The sequence below is a fragment of the Asterias amurensis genome, chromosome 10, assembly GCF_032118995.1.
Source record: "Asterias amurensis chromosome 10, ASM3211899v1".
NCBI lineage: Eukaryota > Metazoa > Echinodermata > Asteroidea > Forcipulatida > Asteriidae > Asterias > Asterias amurensis.
Window position 1 is genome coordinate 5,400,696 of NC_092657.1, and position 14,106 is coordinate 5,414,801.

Sequence of the window (14,106 nt, forward strand, 5' to 3'; positions counted from 1 at the left end):
CAGACCCTTTAATTCAGTGATAACAACTATAGTAAAGATGTCAGATCTTTTGCCGATTTGACCCCAAAATTTTGATTTAAAATTCAATAGGTATTTTGGTGGGGGTCGAGAAAGTTAGAAGCTTTCATTTGAGCCATTGCTCGAAAAAGTCCGCCAATTATTAGTAGCAGTGACATAAAGTGCTCAAAGTTAGTTTTTGTCGGGATCCCGACAATATATCACGTGACCAATTCTTATGTGTTTTATAAGAAACGTTTAAAATTTTTGTCATGGTTCTTGACCATTAAAAGTAAAAGTTAAACTTTGTATTCGTTAGAGCGGGTGATACTCTTTAAAATCGAAAGCGAAATCGAAATCAAATACATGGAAAATTACTCGAAAACTACTCCACTTCAAAGGGAGCCGTTTCTCACAATGTTTTATACTACCAACCTCTCCCCATTACTCGCCACCAAGTAAGGTTTTATGCTAATAATTATTTTGCGTAATTACCAACAGTGTCCACTGCCTTTAATGTTTGGGGCCAAAAATCTGACGTTTTTTTTTTTTTTTTTGTGCGAAAACAACCAGGAAGTTTGGCATCTATAGGTTAGGTTTCACAAGGAACTAAGTGTCAAAATACCACACCATACAAGACAAAACAGAAAGCTTTACGCACAAGCTATTTTTATGTTTCCTGTTTATATGTAACTTATTTTCAGTTATTAGTCTTTGTTCACTTTTTCGTTTACAGTTTTACAGAACAAAGAAAACACAAAAGATGAAGAAAAAAATTATTACAGGTAATAAACTGTCGAGGAATTAACACCATTTGTAATTTGTACTAATCCAACAGATAGTTAAGTAATATGTTAGTTTTCGATATATCTATTAATCGAGATTGGTCATTATTAAAAACAAAAATTATGTTCGGGACTATTAATTATCGATTGGTAATAATAGCCTATATTGTTAATTATCGAGATTGGTTTATCGAAATGGGTAATAAACAATATTGGTAATTATCGAGAGTTTTCAGTTTTGGTATCGACTTGATAATCAGTTAAATAATCAACAATATTCAATTTATCTTTTTTGTCTCACTTGTATTGTTTCTATTGACCTTTTCATCGACACCTCGATCCAACATCGATCCAACATCCAGCAATAACTGTTGCCACACCCGATCTTTACTAACGGTCGCCAGTTACTTCTCTCGCTCTTTCTCGTTATGAAACATAATTATGCCCTTGTGTATTATAGCCGTTTGTACTATTGCTAGTATTCAGCAACATTTGTTACACAGTAATTTTCTAAATTATATCTACCGTGTTTACGGTTTCGGTCATGCAAATAATCAAGTTCGGACCAGCAAAATATCTGTTTTATTGACAATAATCTTTGAAGTGGATTGAATTTAAATAAATGTTCAACATACAAATGTTTATGTACGGTCTTGGTTTGGGGATTGAAACTTCAATTTCCTTTTCGTCATAAGATAATCACCCGATCTTGAAATCGAACCGACATATCCGGGTAGAATGACATCTGAAACTGATGATAAGAAATCAGTTACACGACCACTGATAATACTATTTCCATTCGAAATACCGGTTAGACTTGTATACAAGTCGTTAATGGTTCGTCACGGTGATAGTCGAGTCGTGGTGAGTGGCGTGTACTGGTTCAGCCTCCGTGATCGAGTACTGTTCTCGCGAGATCACTGCTCCCACGCGGAGCTCGCCGCTGCGCACACACTCCCTACTCACAGCGCCAGAGCAGCAGTCTCCCTGCTGTGGGCCAGCAGTCTCGCTGTGGGCCAGCAGTCTCGCGAGAATACTAACCAGTGTTGCGGGAATCGCGGAGAGAGTTGGACCGCTGTCACCGCGACAGACAACGACTTGTCAACGAGTTTAAGTACCGGTTTTGGTTCCTCCATCACGAGTAAAAGTCTCTTTCAGTTCAAGGCCGTTTCATTCACTGAACACGGACGAACGAACTCTGTGTGGTGGTGGGTTTTTTTTATAGCCCACGTAACTAGCAAAAACAAGTGTACGTTCATCTATTGTCCGAGTACTCAGCTGTAAAGTGGGAGTTACCGATTTTGTTGACCCGTGTACGGTGCACGTAATGCACCTTTACGCACATATACAACTACATTAGAGCACATAAGTTGCTGCTTTTTCTGTTCTATATTCTGGAGTATAGCATGAAAAGTGCAGCCCTCATATTGTGCATGTCATAGAAGCAGTCCCAACTTCGTAAACTGATACTGATGAGACGCTAAGGCACTGCTTGACACCTGTGTTAACATGATACATGACTACTACTGCTGTAAGTTTGTATCCGTACCATGTATATGCAGTTGTGACTATATCACGTGCACCGTTCGACACTGTCAGACAACTGATCATCATGGCGTGTGATGATATGGACATGCAAATATAATGATCCGAACTCTGTGTTTAGAGCTCCATGGTTATAGAGAGCATAGAGAAAGCTTATAGAGTAAGAACATCAATAAAGCAGAGCCCCTGCGGTAAAAGGAACACGTAACCGAAGTTTTGTGTAAGCATTGGAGCATAGAGCAATAAACCCCTATGTTAGGGGGAGCGAGGTGAGTCTTCACACAAACTACTGTGGTTTAAAATATCGCTTTTGCGAAGTTTTGTTGAACGGCACAAAAAACTGCCATGAAAATTTCAAACCATTACCAAATAATACACACGTCACAAACCGTAACACCATGACACTCCTTTAGAACAACTGGCTTTGTGTACTGTACCGAGACTTGGGAGGAACTCACTTTGTACATAGGGAAATGTCGCCATGCATTTAGTATTGGCATTGCAATGTGTGCTCGTCATCATTGGGTTTCTTGGTGGTGTTAAAGGGCAAACTGTAACAGTGAGAAGATGGCAAGATGCTGGAAATCCTCCACAGGAGTACGTAGAAGTAACTGAAGGTGAAACTTTGACTATGGATTGTGCTGTGTCGAACTACCGGTTACGGGATGTGTATTGGGGGAAAAGCGGCAACATGGGAATTGTTTGGTTAACGCATAACTTGAACCGTGAAACAAGTGATTTACGTGTATCAGTGAAACGATTTAGGGGTACTTATTATAACAGGTATTCTATGCAGATATCTGACATTACACAGGATGATTCCGGAAATTATATTTGCTATGCTACATGGTCCGGTAATGCAGACCGAGCAGGATATGTTTTCGTGTCCGTTAGGAACTTTCCCAAAGAGCAACCAGTTTGTTCTACGAATGAAACTGCAAGCCCAACCCATGATAGTGTCTTCTTGAGGTGTGACACTGCGAAGGGTAACCCCGGAGTCAACGTTACATGGACGGTTAACGGAGCGGGGGATGACGAAATCCCGAGCGGCAATGTTGTTGAGTACTCAGACGGCACGGGGCGAGAGCGCGTGCAGTCGGAGCTCCGGTTGAACTCCACTGATTGGGAGAATCGCCACCAGACGAGGGAGTTTGTCTGTACCGTCACCAGCTCAGAATTCCCCGGTTTAAATCACACTTGCTCTGTCAACGTGACTGTAAGCAGAGACGTAACAACGGAGGCGTGCTTCGATAGGACCGTGCCATCCACAGGAAGCGGTTCCTCAGACTCCGGGTTAACACAAACAACCGAAACGACATCGGAATCTGCACCTGATCCTGAGGGTTCCGGTGCTCCACAAAATCCTAAGGGTTCCGACGATCCGCAAACTCAAGGTTCATCAGCAGTTGATAGCACACTTGCTATAGCCATTATAGTTCCAGCACTTTTCATTGCACTTTGCACTATACTGATTTGTGTTTTGAAACGCAAGAGGCAAAGAAAAAACGAACGGGAAAGGAAGACGAAGGGAACCCCATCCACAATCAACCATAACAAAGCTAGTGCTGGTGAAGTTGTCGTTCCTTACTCGGTGACACAGTTGGAAAATGACACCTACGCTGACATTTCAAGCTCAGCGAACGATCTAGCTACCAAGGCATCTCCAGGAGCAGGTCAGTTCGATCCACACTGCCGGCCGTACTCCGTCACCACGCAGCAGAAGCAGAATGTCGACAGTGGTGTCGACTTTTCCAATTCGTCGTACGAGTCGTATCAACCATCAGGGGATGTCGAACACCGTGTTTCCCCGTATGAAGTCGAGTTGGACCTCAATGGCGATTGTGCCGTTTACTCACAAATACCGGACGAATCTAAAACACAGGACATTAACGGGCAGCAGTTAAGTACTGATTATGAAGCGGTCCAATCACCGATCCCTGAGGAACACCAACAGGACAATGTTTGTCTATTCGGGACGGAAACACGAACGAACTTGTCACGAAGGAGCGGTAGTCAATCACCACAATCTGTTACGCTTGCAAATGAATTCGAAAGAGTCGACGACTTTTTCATAGAAGATGAATCGGATGAAGGGAGTGTGGACAATCCTATATATGAACCTATTACAAATGGACACAGTGGGGCGAATGTAAAGCCTGAGCCCAAGACTGATGACCAACATATATATCAAATGATCTGATCATGTTAGGGTTGGCATTGTTCAGTGATCGCTGATTGAGAAATGCTCATTAAAGGCAGAGGACACTATTGGTAATTACTCAAAATAATTATGACCATAAAACCTTACTTGGTAACGAGTAATGGGGAAAGGTTGATGGTATAAAACATTGTGAAGTAGCGTAGTTTTCGAGAAAGAAGTAATTTTCCACCTCAGAGATTTTGAGGTCTCGAAATCAAGCATCTGAAAGCACACAACTTCGTTTGACAAGGTTTTTTTTTCCTTCGTTATTATCTCTCAACTTCGACGACCAATTGAGCTAAAACTTTCACAGGTTTGTTATTTTGTGCATAATATGTTAAGACACACCAAGTGAGAAGACTGATCTTTGACAATTACCAATAGTGTTCAGTGTCTTTAGGTTTAACTGTCTCACCCAATGCTTGAAGTGTTTAAACCCACAGTTGTATGATATCCCAAAACTAACCTGTGATAAATTCATTGAAAAAGGTGATAGCAGTTTTTTTTTAGATTGTGCCAAATTTCTGCAATAGGTTATGTCCAAGAAGTAAGACAATTTGCTACTGGAACACACACTTTGAGAAACGTTACTGTCAGTAACGCTTCTCAGATTCAAATTAAGGTACAAAAAGGTGATATTTTTAGCTGCTGTACTTCTTACCAGTATTTCGTTGTTGACTTTAATTTCAGGGTCATATTACTAAAGGTATACAGACCCTTTAGGGGTCAATTAGAATGATGTGTTGATTTTGTTTTATTTTTTACCCACCTTCACTCCCATATGTTCAGTTTGAAAAGTGTACAAACTATAGACAACAAACGTACCCATCACGACGAGAACAAACTAATGCCACGAAATGAAGAAGATATTTATAAATCAATGCTCTTTAACACAGTGTAGGACTTGCCAATCTTGTGCTGGCTTTAAGCTAGACTTGTGGACATGTCGTTAAATGTTAAATGTTGCGAATCGACCATCTCCCAACTATCCCACGAGAGGGCTGCTCAGCGCGAGACTACAAATTACTGCTCACATGACTTGTTCGCAAGTCTAACTTCCGGGATGTAACCTTGGTATAGTTGAAACGGAAGAGGAAATTGCCAGATATTAAAAAACAAAGTTCTCAGTTTGTTTATGGTATATACAAAAAAAGGAAAAACATCTCAAAATAACAGCAACACAAAATAGCTTTGTTGATATGTAATTGTGTACCACCTTTTTGGATAAGACTTTGACAAAATGTGTACAAAGGTGCTCTGCCCTTCGTATAGAATGCTCGCGTATTATCGCTGTTGAGAAGGCACTGGACACTCTTGGTAATTACTCAAAATAATTGTTCTCATAAAAACTTACTTGGTAATGAGCACAATGGAGAGCCGATGACAGTATAAAACATTGTGGGAAACGACTCCCTCTGAAAAAGCTAGTTTTTGAGAAAGCTAGTTTTTGAGAAAGAAGTATTCTCACTAAAATAATAATTTGAATTGAATTTGAGACCTCAGCAGCAGCTGAGGTCTCGAATTCAAGCACAGCTGAAAGCATACGACTTGTGCGACAAGGGTGTTTTTTCTTCCATTATTCTCTCGCAACTTTGACAACCAGTCGAGTTTAGATTTTCACAGGTTTGTTATATCATGCAAGTGTTGAGATGCACCTAGTGAGTAAACTGGTCTTTGATAATTACCAAATGTGTTCAGTGCTTTGAGGTTATGTTTTGTGCTTTTTAGTTTTTAGGTTTTAAACCACGAGTTACACTTATAGCCTGTATTATTTTTTTAGATTCGTGATCATTGGTGGTTTTTAAACCATAACACGAAAAACAAGAACAGTCTTTATCTGAAAACAATGGTTATGACGTCGTGTGTTTGCTTTAATTTTCCATGAAAATGCACTATTTATTCCCAAATCATAGCTTATGAACCATGATATTTAACGCGTCGTAAAACATGTTATAAAGATAAGGCAATAATGAACCATGAACAAACGTGAAGTTTACACTTGCATTTGTGTCCACTTTTAGAAGTAGGACAAATTAGTGCACCGCTAAACGGTCTGGTGAATCCACAGAGGGCGCTATTGCATCGGTCGGCACCCCGACCCTAACACTCCTTGGATTCGCCCTGTCTAAATTCAACTGATTTTTTTGTATGAGCTTTCAACCGACAACAGCTAGGTCTGCCTTATTTGTACTCGTACGAAAACCATGCGCAAGCGTCATCTTAAGAAAAAAAGAAAGGAAAAAATCAATAATTGAGGGTTCCCCTTGACGGAAAGATTACATTTACATTTAAATAAACAGATAAACAAACAAACAAACAAACAAACAAACAAAAATACCTTTGGGCATATCCATCAAGGACTAATTGGAATGTTATTCGCTGAACATTATTTTAGTTTAAATAATAAAGAGAGGAAACTGGAAGCCAACAAAATAAACGACGTTTTCATAGTTTTGTGAATACTTAAGTTTTTTTAATTACTTTACCAAACTTGGATATGCCATATAAAAAGCCACCGAAAGAAGGAATAGGAAAAAGTATTTTTAAATTGTTAACTTTTTCAAATACATAATCATATTGATAAAAATAATATCACTGTTACGTTAATACGTTAATAAAGCACCACCATATTGTAAAAGCAAAAGTCTGAAGATCTTCATTGTGTTACAAATATCTTCACGTAGTACCAGTTCCATTATAACTGGTAAGCTGTAAGAACTGTGACAATAGTTGTTAAGCATTATTTACCTATTGATCTAAACTGATCTGTGGTGTACTGATGCCGTTTGTGTGGTTGTATTTGATGTTTAATGAACTCACTGAACCCGCTGTCTAGTCAGTATAACTGAAATCAGTTTGTTTACCTGATGGGAACCAGTAATTACAAGCATTTGGTTTTGATTGGTAACCCAACACTGCTATGGAAGCCGGTTTAATGGAAGTGCACATTCATAACGTTTATCATGTTAAAAATCCATAGTGAAAATATGTACGCCTTTGTCATTCTTTCTTAATGAAAAGGGAATATTATCTGAAAGTGTTAAATTAATGGAGTGTTTCTTGGTGGTTTGCGAATGTTCAGAATTATGTGAACATGAGAATGTCTGCTGACCAAATCTCGCATAACACTTTACATTGACAGATTAAAATATTTCAACTAGAGCAATAGTTTGAATTGTTCCGTATCGTGTTCGCTCTACTTGATCGATTTTCTTTCATAGCCTAAAGCGCCCGATCCAAAGGCAACAGGCCCACCCCTTTTAAGTACTTCTTTATTTTATAGTTCATAAAAAAGAAAAGGAAGAAAAGGGACGTTCAGACCCCGTAACAAAGTATAGGCGAGGGATCAGGCCAAGCAAGTTTTGGCCGGGATGGTCACACACAAAGAAAGTCAATGACCAGGGGCCCAATTTCATAGAGCTGCTTAAGCAGAATATGTTGCTTAGCAGTTGTTTGCTAGGCAGAAATGAACAGGATACCAATCACAAATTGTACATGTGACATGGAAGTTTTGGCTGGTAACCTTATTTTGGCAAGCGTTATTAGATTGTGCTTAGCTACTTTCCGTGCTTAAGCAACTCTATTAAATTGGGCCCCTGGTTATCCACTAAACGTAGGCAGCAGTAGCCTCGAGAATTTGTTTGGCAATACCGTGGGCATACACAGATTTGATGGTTCTGTACTTTGACAGACAAACTTTCACTTTAATTGGAATGTAGTCAGTGTCTGATTTGTGTCAAAAAATAATAAGTTGATACACAACATTTACTTAATATTGATAATTAATTTTTGGCCACTGCATTTGCCGCTGTCGCAATTGCTGATTATAATAGTTACCAATAGGTTAAACCAATGTTACGTACACATTGCAGAGCACAGAAAACACATAAGTTGACTATAGTTAAGGCAAACCCGAACGCTAAGCAAAACTTGGCGTCACAAAATGTTGTTAATGTGTGGTTTTAGACTAAGGGGATCCCAGTGGGGATCCCAGGGAGATCACATGGAGATCCCCTGGGGATCCCAGGAGGATCCCCTGGGGATCCCAGGGGGATAACATGGAGATCCCAGGGGAACTCAGTAGGGATTCCAAGGGGATCACAGGGAGATCTCAGGGAGATCCCAGGGGATCCCAGTGGGATCATTCCCAAGAAAATTACCCGGAAAGTGGTTTCAAAAAATGGGGAGATTTAAGAGTTATTTTCATAAGACTCCTTTTGTTGGCTAAGGCCACCATCACTGAGGCCAAACAATGGAAATGCGAATCTGTGTGCCGTGCCGGGCACATTATTTTACTAGTGATGGGTCTTCCCTTGACCTTAGTGAGGGCGCTGTTTGGGCTCGGACGTCATAAGGAATCTGTAGCCTAAGGCCATTTTCGAATTCACGGCTTTGGCTTTGGATTCGGCTTCAGGCTCCGTTCTATCGTCTGAAACCGGCTTTGAGCTTGTACGAAAAGCACGGGCCCATGGGGCCAACCTAGCCTGGGCCGAATCTGTAGCCGAAGCCGTGGTTTCGAAAAGGGCCGTAGTATTAACTTGACGCTGTTGTATTAAGCCTCGGCATCACCTTCCTCCTCCTCGTCGAACTCTGCCTCTTCTTCGGCCACGGCGTCTTGGTACTGCTGGTACTCGGACACTAAGTCGTTCATGTTGCTCTCAGCCTCAGTGAACTCCATCTCATCCATACCCTCACCAGTGTACCAATGCAAGAAAGCCTTACGCCTGAACATAGCGGTGAACTGCTCTGAGATGCGCTTGAACAGCTCCTGGATGGCGGTGCTGTTGCCGATGAAGGTAGCGGCCATCTTGAGTCCACGTGGTGGGATGTCGCAGACGGCAGTCTTGACGTTGTTTGGGATCCATTCCACGAAGTAGCTGCTGTTCTTGTTCTGGACGTTCAGCATCTGCTCGTCAACCTCCTTCATGGACATGCGTCCACGGAAGATGGCAGCCACGGTCAGGTAGCGGCCGTGGCGCGGGTCGCAGGCAGCCATCATGTTCTTGGCATCGAACATCTGCTGGGTCAGCTCTGGAACGGTCAATGCCCGGTACTGCTGGCTGCCTCTGCTGGTCAGGGGAGCGAAGCCGGGGATGAAGAAGTGAAGACGGGGGAAGGGGACCATGTTGACAGCCAGCTTGCGCAGATCAGCATTGAGTTGGCCGGGGAACCTTAGGCAGGTGGTAATACCACTCATGGTGGCTGATACTAAGTGATTAAGATCACCGTATGTTGGAGTGGTCAGCTTGAGAGTGCGGAAGCAGATGTCGTAGAGTGCTTCGTTATCGATGCAGAATGTCTCATCTGTGTTCTCGACGAGCTGGTGGACAGAGAGGGTGGCGTTGTACGGTTCCACGACGGTGTCTGATACTTTGGGTGATGGTACAACACTGAATGTGTTCATGATGCGGTCTGGGTACTCTTCACGGATCTTACTGATGAGTAGTGTTCCCATGCCTGATCCAGTGCCACCTCCAAGAGAGTGAGTCAGTTGGAACCCCTGCATGGAAAAAATACAAACACAAAATTAATGTCCATATTAAAAAAGTGAAGTGTTCTGTTTGAACTTTAGCGTATGCCTACTACCTCTCGAAATGACATATAAAGACTGCAGTGGCAGGAGTGTCTGTCTCACAAGACATGGTAAACTATGTGAAATAACTGTTTCTGGTATAGTAGCGACCTCTTTTGAAAATATACCTCCTTCAGTAATCGTTAACTTTCCATGAAGGAGGACAGCATCACCGGGACAGATTTTCCTAGACCACCGATAATTCCTTCACTACTTTTGTTACACTTTTGAATCCCGGGTCAGAACTGACCCTGATTTGGGGTCCTATCCAGTGGGCCTGACCAATTTCTGGGTCAGGCTGGGTCATTTCCGAGTCAAGCTAATCGGGGTAGAATTATGGGTCTCTTTTGACACGGATTTCAGTTTTAAGAACTTTTTGCTTAAACTTTGGAGTAATATAAGCAGCGGCTAATAGAATATTGACAGCTTGACCGAAGAATGTGGCAACGTATGGTCTGAACTTACCTGAAGGCAATCGCATCCTTCTGCTTCCTTGCGTACAACATCAAGAACAGAATCTACAAGCTCAGCTCCTTCTGTGTAGTGACCCTTGGCCCAGTTGTTACCAGCTCCGCTCTGTCCGAAGACGAAGTTGTCCGGCCGGAAGATCTGACCGAATGGTCCGGAGCGGACCGAGTCCATTGTGCCTGGCTCCAGGTCCACCAGCACGGCACGGGGTACGTACTTGCCTCCGGTGGCTTCATTGTAGTACACGTTGATTCTTTCTAGCTGCAGGTCTGAATCGCCGTGGTACGAGCCAGTTGGGTCGATGCCATGCTCATCTGATATCACTTCCCAAAACTGTTTTAAGGAGAAAAAAATCCATAAGTGTTAATTTTTTTCCAGAAAATTGTTCGGTTGTGGTGTAGGCAAGTAGGCAGGTAGGCCTACATGTACATTGGCAGTTGTTATTAGTGTTGTTGTTGTTGTTGTTGTTGTTCCCCTTTTAAGTAGTATTTAACTAGTAAAATGTTCATTGATGTCACATAATTTTTCATATGTCGATTACATGCACAGTGTTTTACTACACCATGATAATAGTCAAATTATTGTGCAATGCAATATTATAAATCGCAGTCGTGAACAAACTATGATAAATAACCAGCATCATCGAAATAAATAAGCAATGAGAAATGCTGGTCAATAACAGTTCCACTAACAGTTGAAATGATTGTATAAAGGGGGATAAACCAACAATATTGATGCACTCTGAAAGCAATTATTGTCGACAAAAAAAAAAAAAAAAACCTGTTAATTATCCTTTTTATGAATATCGACAGCTGAAAAAGTATACACGTCAGCCACAAGCAGCTTGTTCAAAAATGCGCAAATGTGGCTGTACTTTGCAGTAAATTTTAAAATGTGACCAAAAAGGAAGATTAAAGAATGACCCATCTAATGTTTTTGAACGTTTTCCATGTTAACATAATCTATACAGTGTAAGCTTTACGAGGAATTACTGTCCCCAAAGCAACCCCCGAAAAAAAATTACAAACAAGCAAACAACAAAAAAGCGACAACAACAGCAACAAGAGCAGCAGTATATGTCAACAAATGTACATACAAATCAAATACATAGTATTATTAGGGCATATGATGATGATGATGATGATGTCTTGTATAAATCCATAACAAAAAAACAAAAACAAACAAACAAACAAACAAACAAACAAACAAACAAACAAACAAACAAACAAACAAACAAACAAACAAACAAACAAACAAACAAACAAACAAACAAACAAACAAACAAACAAACAAACAAACAAACAAACAAACAAACAAACAAACAAACAACAAACAAACAAACAAACAAACAAACAAACAAACAAACAAACAACAAACAAACAAACAAACAAACAAACAAACAAACAAACAAACAAACAAACAAACAAACAAACAAACAAACACACAAACATACAAACAAACAAACAAACAAACAAACAAACAAACAAACAAACAAATAAATAAACAAACAAAAACAACAACAGCGACGACAAACATAGTGATTAATGTCTGCTAATTTTTGCATCACGGTTTACTTTTAAACGAATTCATTATAGTAATAATTATATCATGTCCAAATATTTAGCAAAAAATGTGCTTATCCTGCCAATAGTACCCTTCGAATTTTTCTAACACATATTTTTGGGCAAAATTTCTCCCCCCCCCCTCCCAAAAAAAAGGGCACATTTCCAAATGATTCACAAGCTAGCCACACTTTATATCACTCGACACAATACGCCCTAACTGTTTATGATAATGAAATTCACCACAAATCGAGGCTATTCCACAATAGCTGTATTCGCCACAAGGATAAACCATAAAATCCTCCTTAAAAAAAAACCAGATCTTCATCAAAGAAAAAATGCCTACCTTGGCTCCGATCTGGTTGCCGCATTGGCCAGCTTGGAGATGGACAATTTCACGCATTTTCTTCTAGTGGTATAAAATATTATCTGTTGTAGGTTTTCTAACGCAGTGGTTTTTAATCGAAGCTACTCTACTGATGCCGCCAGACAGTGTGAAAGATGCATGCACGACTCACAGTGAGAGATGTTGCATCTCATTGGTACAGAGAACTATGATTCATTCAGAAACATAGTGCGAAATATAATTAAACATCCACATAGAAGCTTCAGTCAAACCCAATTTTGTGTTTTTAAATGGAGTCTGGAAATCGTAGTTTGTATATTTCGTTTATGTGTGTAAAATCAGCTTAAGAGTGTTTAAAATTGGAATGAAAATTATGGCGTTGGGGATGTTATATCCATCCGCCGTGAGATGATGTTGGATGCCCTCTCATGCCGTACATAAGCGACGCAAGACGGCACAGTTGCCTCGCGTCTACCACGCCCTTAAGATGGGCCGAATTAATTATTATAATGCGGCATCATCTGTCATGTGTCGCGCGTGACTCACCGGCGAGAAATTCACCCCGGCACGCGTTTGGAGCAAGACTCGTGTGGCCTGATCTAATAATGCATCCGTGCATGCATGGATTTATTAAAAAGACAGCTCCATATGCTGTATATGTAGCTGATATTATAATACTTCCTGGTTAAATTTTGTGATGGGCTTTCAGAAATAATATTGTGAATACGTGCTAGTAGAGATACAGAATGTGTACCCGATTATGCCTTACAATGTCTGCATTCGAAGATTTGACTTATATAGGGCCATTTTGCAACATTTATCGTATCCATTAATTCATCTTCAATACACACATAAAAAGCTGCTCCACTCAAAATGGCCCGATTTATAGAGCTGCTTGATGTTTTATTGTTATATGTTTGGCATGTCTCCTTGTTTGTAGTATGCCTGTCTAGACTGTATTTTAAAAGCCTTGGTTTAATCTGACAGCCTCATGCTCTCTTTATTGTGGTTTACATAGATTAACTAATTTATTTTACCATCATCATCTGTGCTTATATTTTTGCTTAGGCCTATCTATATAATTTTGTGTATATAAATTATTTGTTATATCTTAAGAAGAGTCGGTGAATATGAAATGTATGTTGATTTGAAATAAAATAAAACAATAATAAGCCACAAATATACACATACGAAGAGTAAAAAACAAATTACATTCTTTATCCCCGATACAAATATAACATCTATCAGAAAGTATTGCTCAAAATTGCGTATGGGATGGAATGAAAATAAAATAACTCGAACCTCCATCGATTCAACCAAGATGGGCCAGAATTACATTAATGGGCGGTCAAACAACGGATCCATAGGCCCTTTTCGAAACCACGGCTTCGGCTTTAGCTCAGGCTAGCCAGGCCCTGCGGTTGTTTTGACAACTGCGCGTACTTCGCGTACGCGCTTATGTATGGTGGCCCTGAAGGGACACAGCCAGTCGTGAATATTTTCGCGACGTCGTATATTTATTCACGACAAGTCGCGAATATTTTCGCGACGTCGCGAATATTTTCACGACTAGTCGCGAATATTTTCGCGACGTCGTGAATATTTTCACGACTAGTCGCGAATATTTTCAC

General features: G+C 40.5%; 2 protein-coding genes across 2 annotated transcripts; one reads left to right on the forward strand and one right to left on the reverse strand.

Moving 5' to 3' along the window:
• Positions 1-1,149: 1,149 nt before the first annotated feature.
• On the forward strand, positions 1,150-6,161 carry LOC139942534 (uncharacterized). The gene has a single exon (XM_071939358.1). The coding sequence runs from the start codon at positions 2,809-2,811 to the stop codon at positions 4,525-4,527; it is 1,719 nt and encodes a 572-aa protein (XP_071795459.1). The 5' UTR covers positions 1,150-2,808; the 3' UTR covers positions 4,528-6,161.
• Positions 6,162-6,337: 176 nt separating this feature from the next.
• On the reverse strand, positions 6,338-12,743 carry LOC139942537 (tubulin beta chain-like). Its single transcript, XM_071939364.1, has 3 exons — positions 12,476-12,743; positions 10,565-10,900; positions 6,338-10,027 (listed from the first exon to the last, which is right to left on the reverse strand). The coding sequence occupies exons 1-3, from the start codon at positions 12,530-12,532 to the stop codon at positions 9,080-9,082; spliced, it is 1,341 nt and encodes a 446-aa protein (XP_071795465.1). The 5' UTR covers positions 12,533-12,743; the 3' UTR covers positions 6,338-9,079.
• Positions 12,744-14,106: the final 1,363 nt, after the last annotated feature.

Coding starts and splice junctions, on each gene's coding strand:
- LOC139942534 (XM_071939358.1), top strand. CDS start 2,809: ATGCATTTAGTATTGGCATTGCAATGTGTGCTCGTCATCATTGGGTTT.
- LOC139942537 (XM_071939364.1), bottom strand. CDS start 12,532: ATGCGTGAAATTGTCCATCTCCAAGCTGGCCAATGCGGCAACCAGATC. Junction 10,901..12,475: donor GCAACCAGATCGGAGCCAAG/GTAGGCATTTTT, acceptor TCCTTAAAACAG/TTTTGGGAAGTGATATCAGA. Junction 10,028..10,564: donor AAGGATGCGATTGCCTTCAG/GTAAGTTCAGAC, acceptor TTTTCCATGCAG/GGGTTCCAACTGACTCACTC.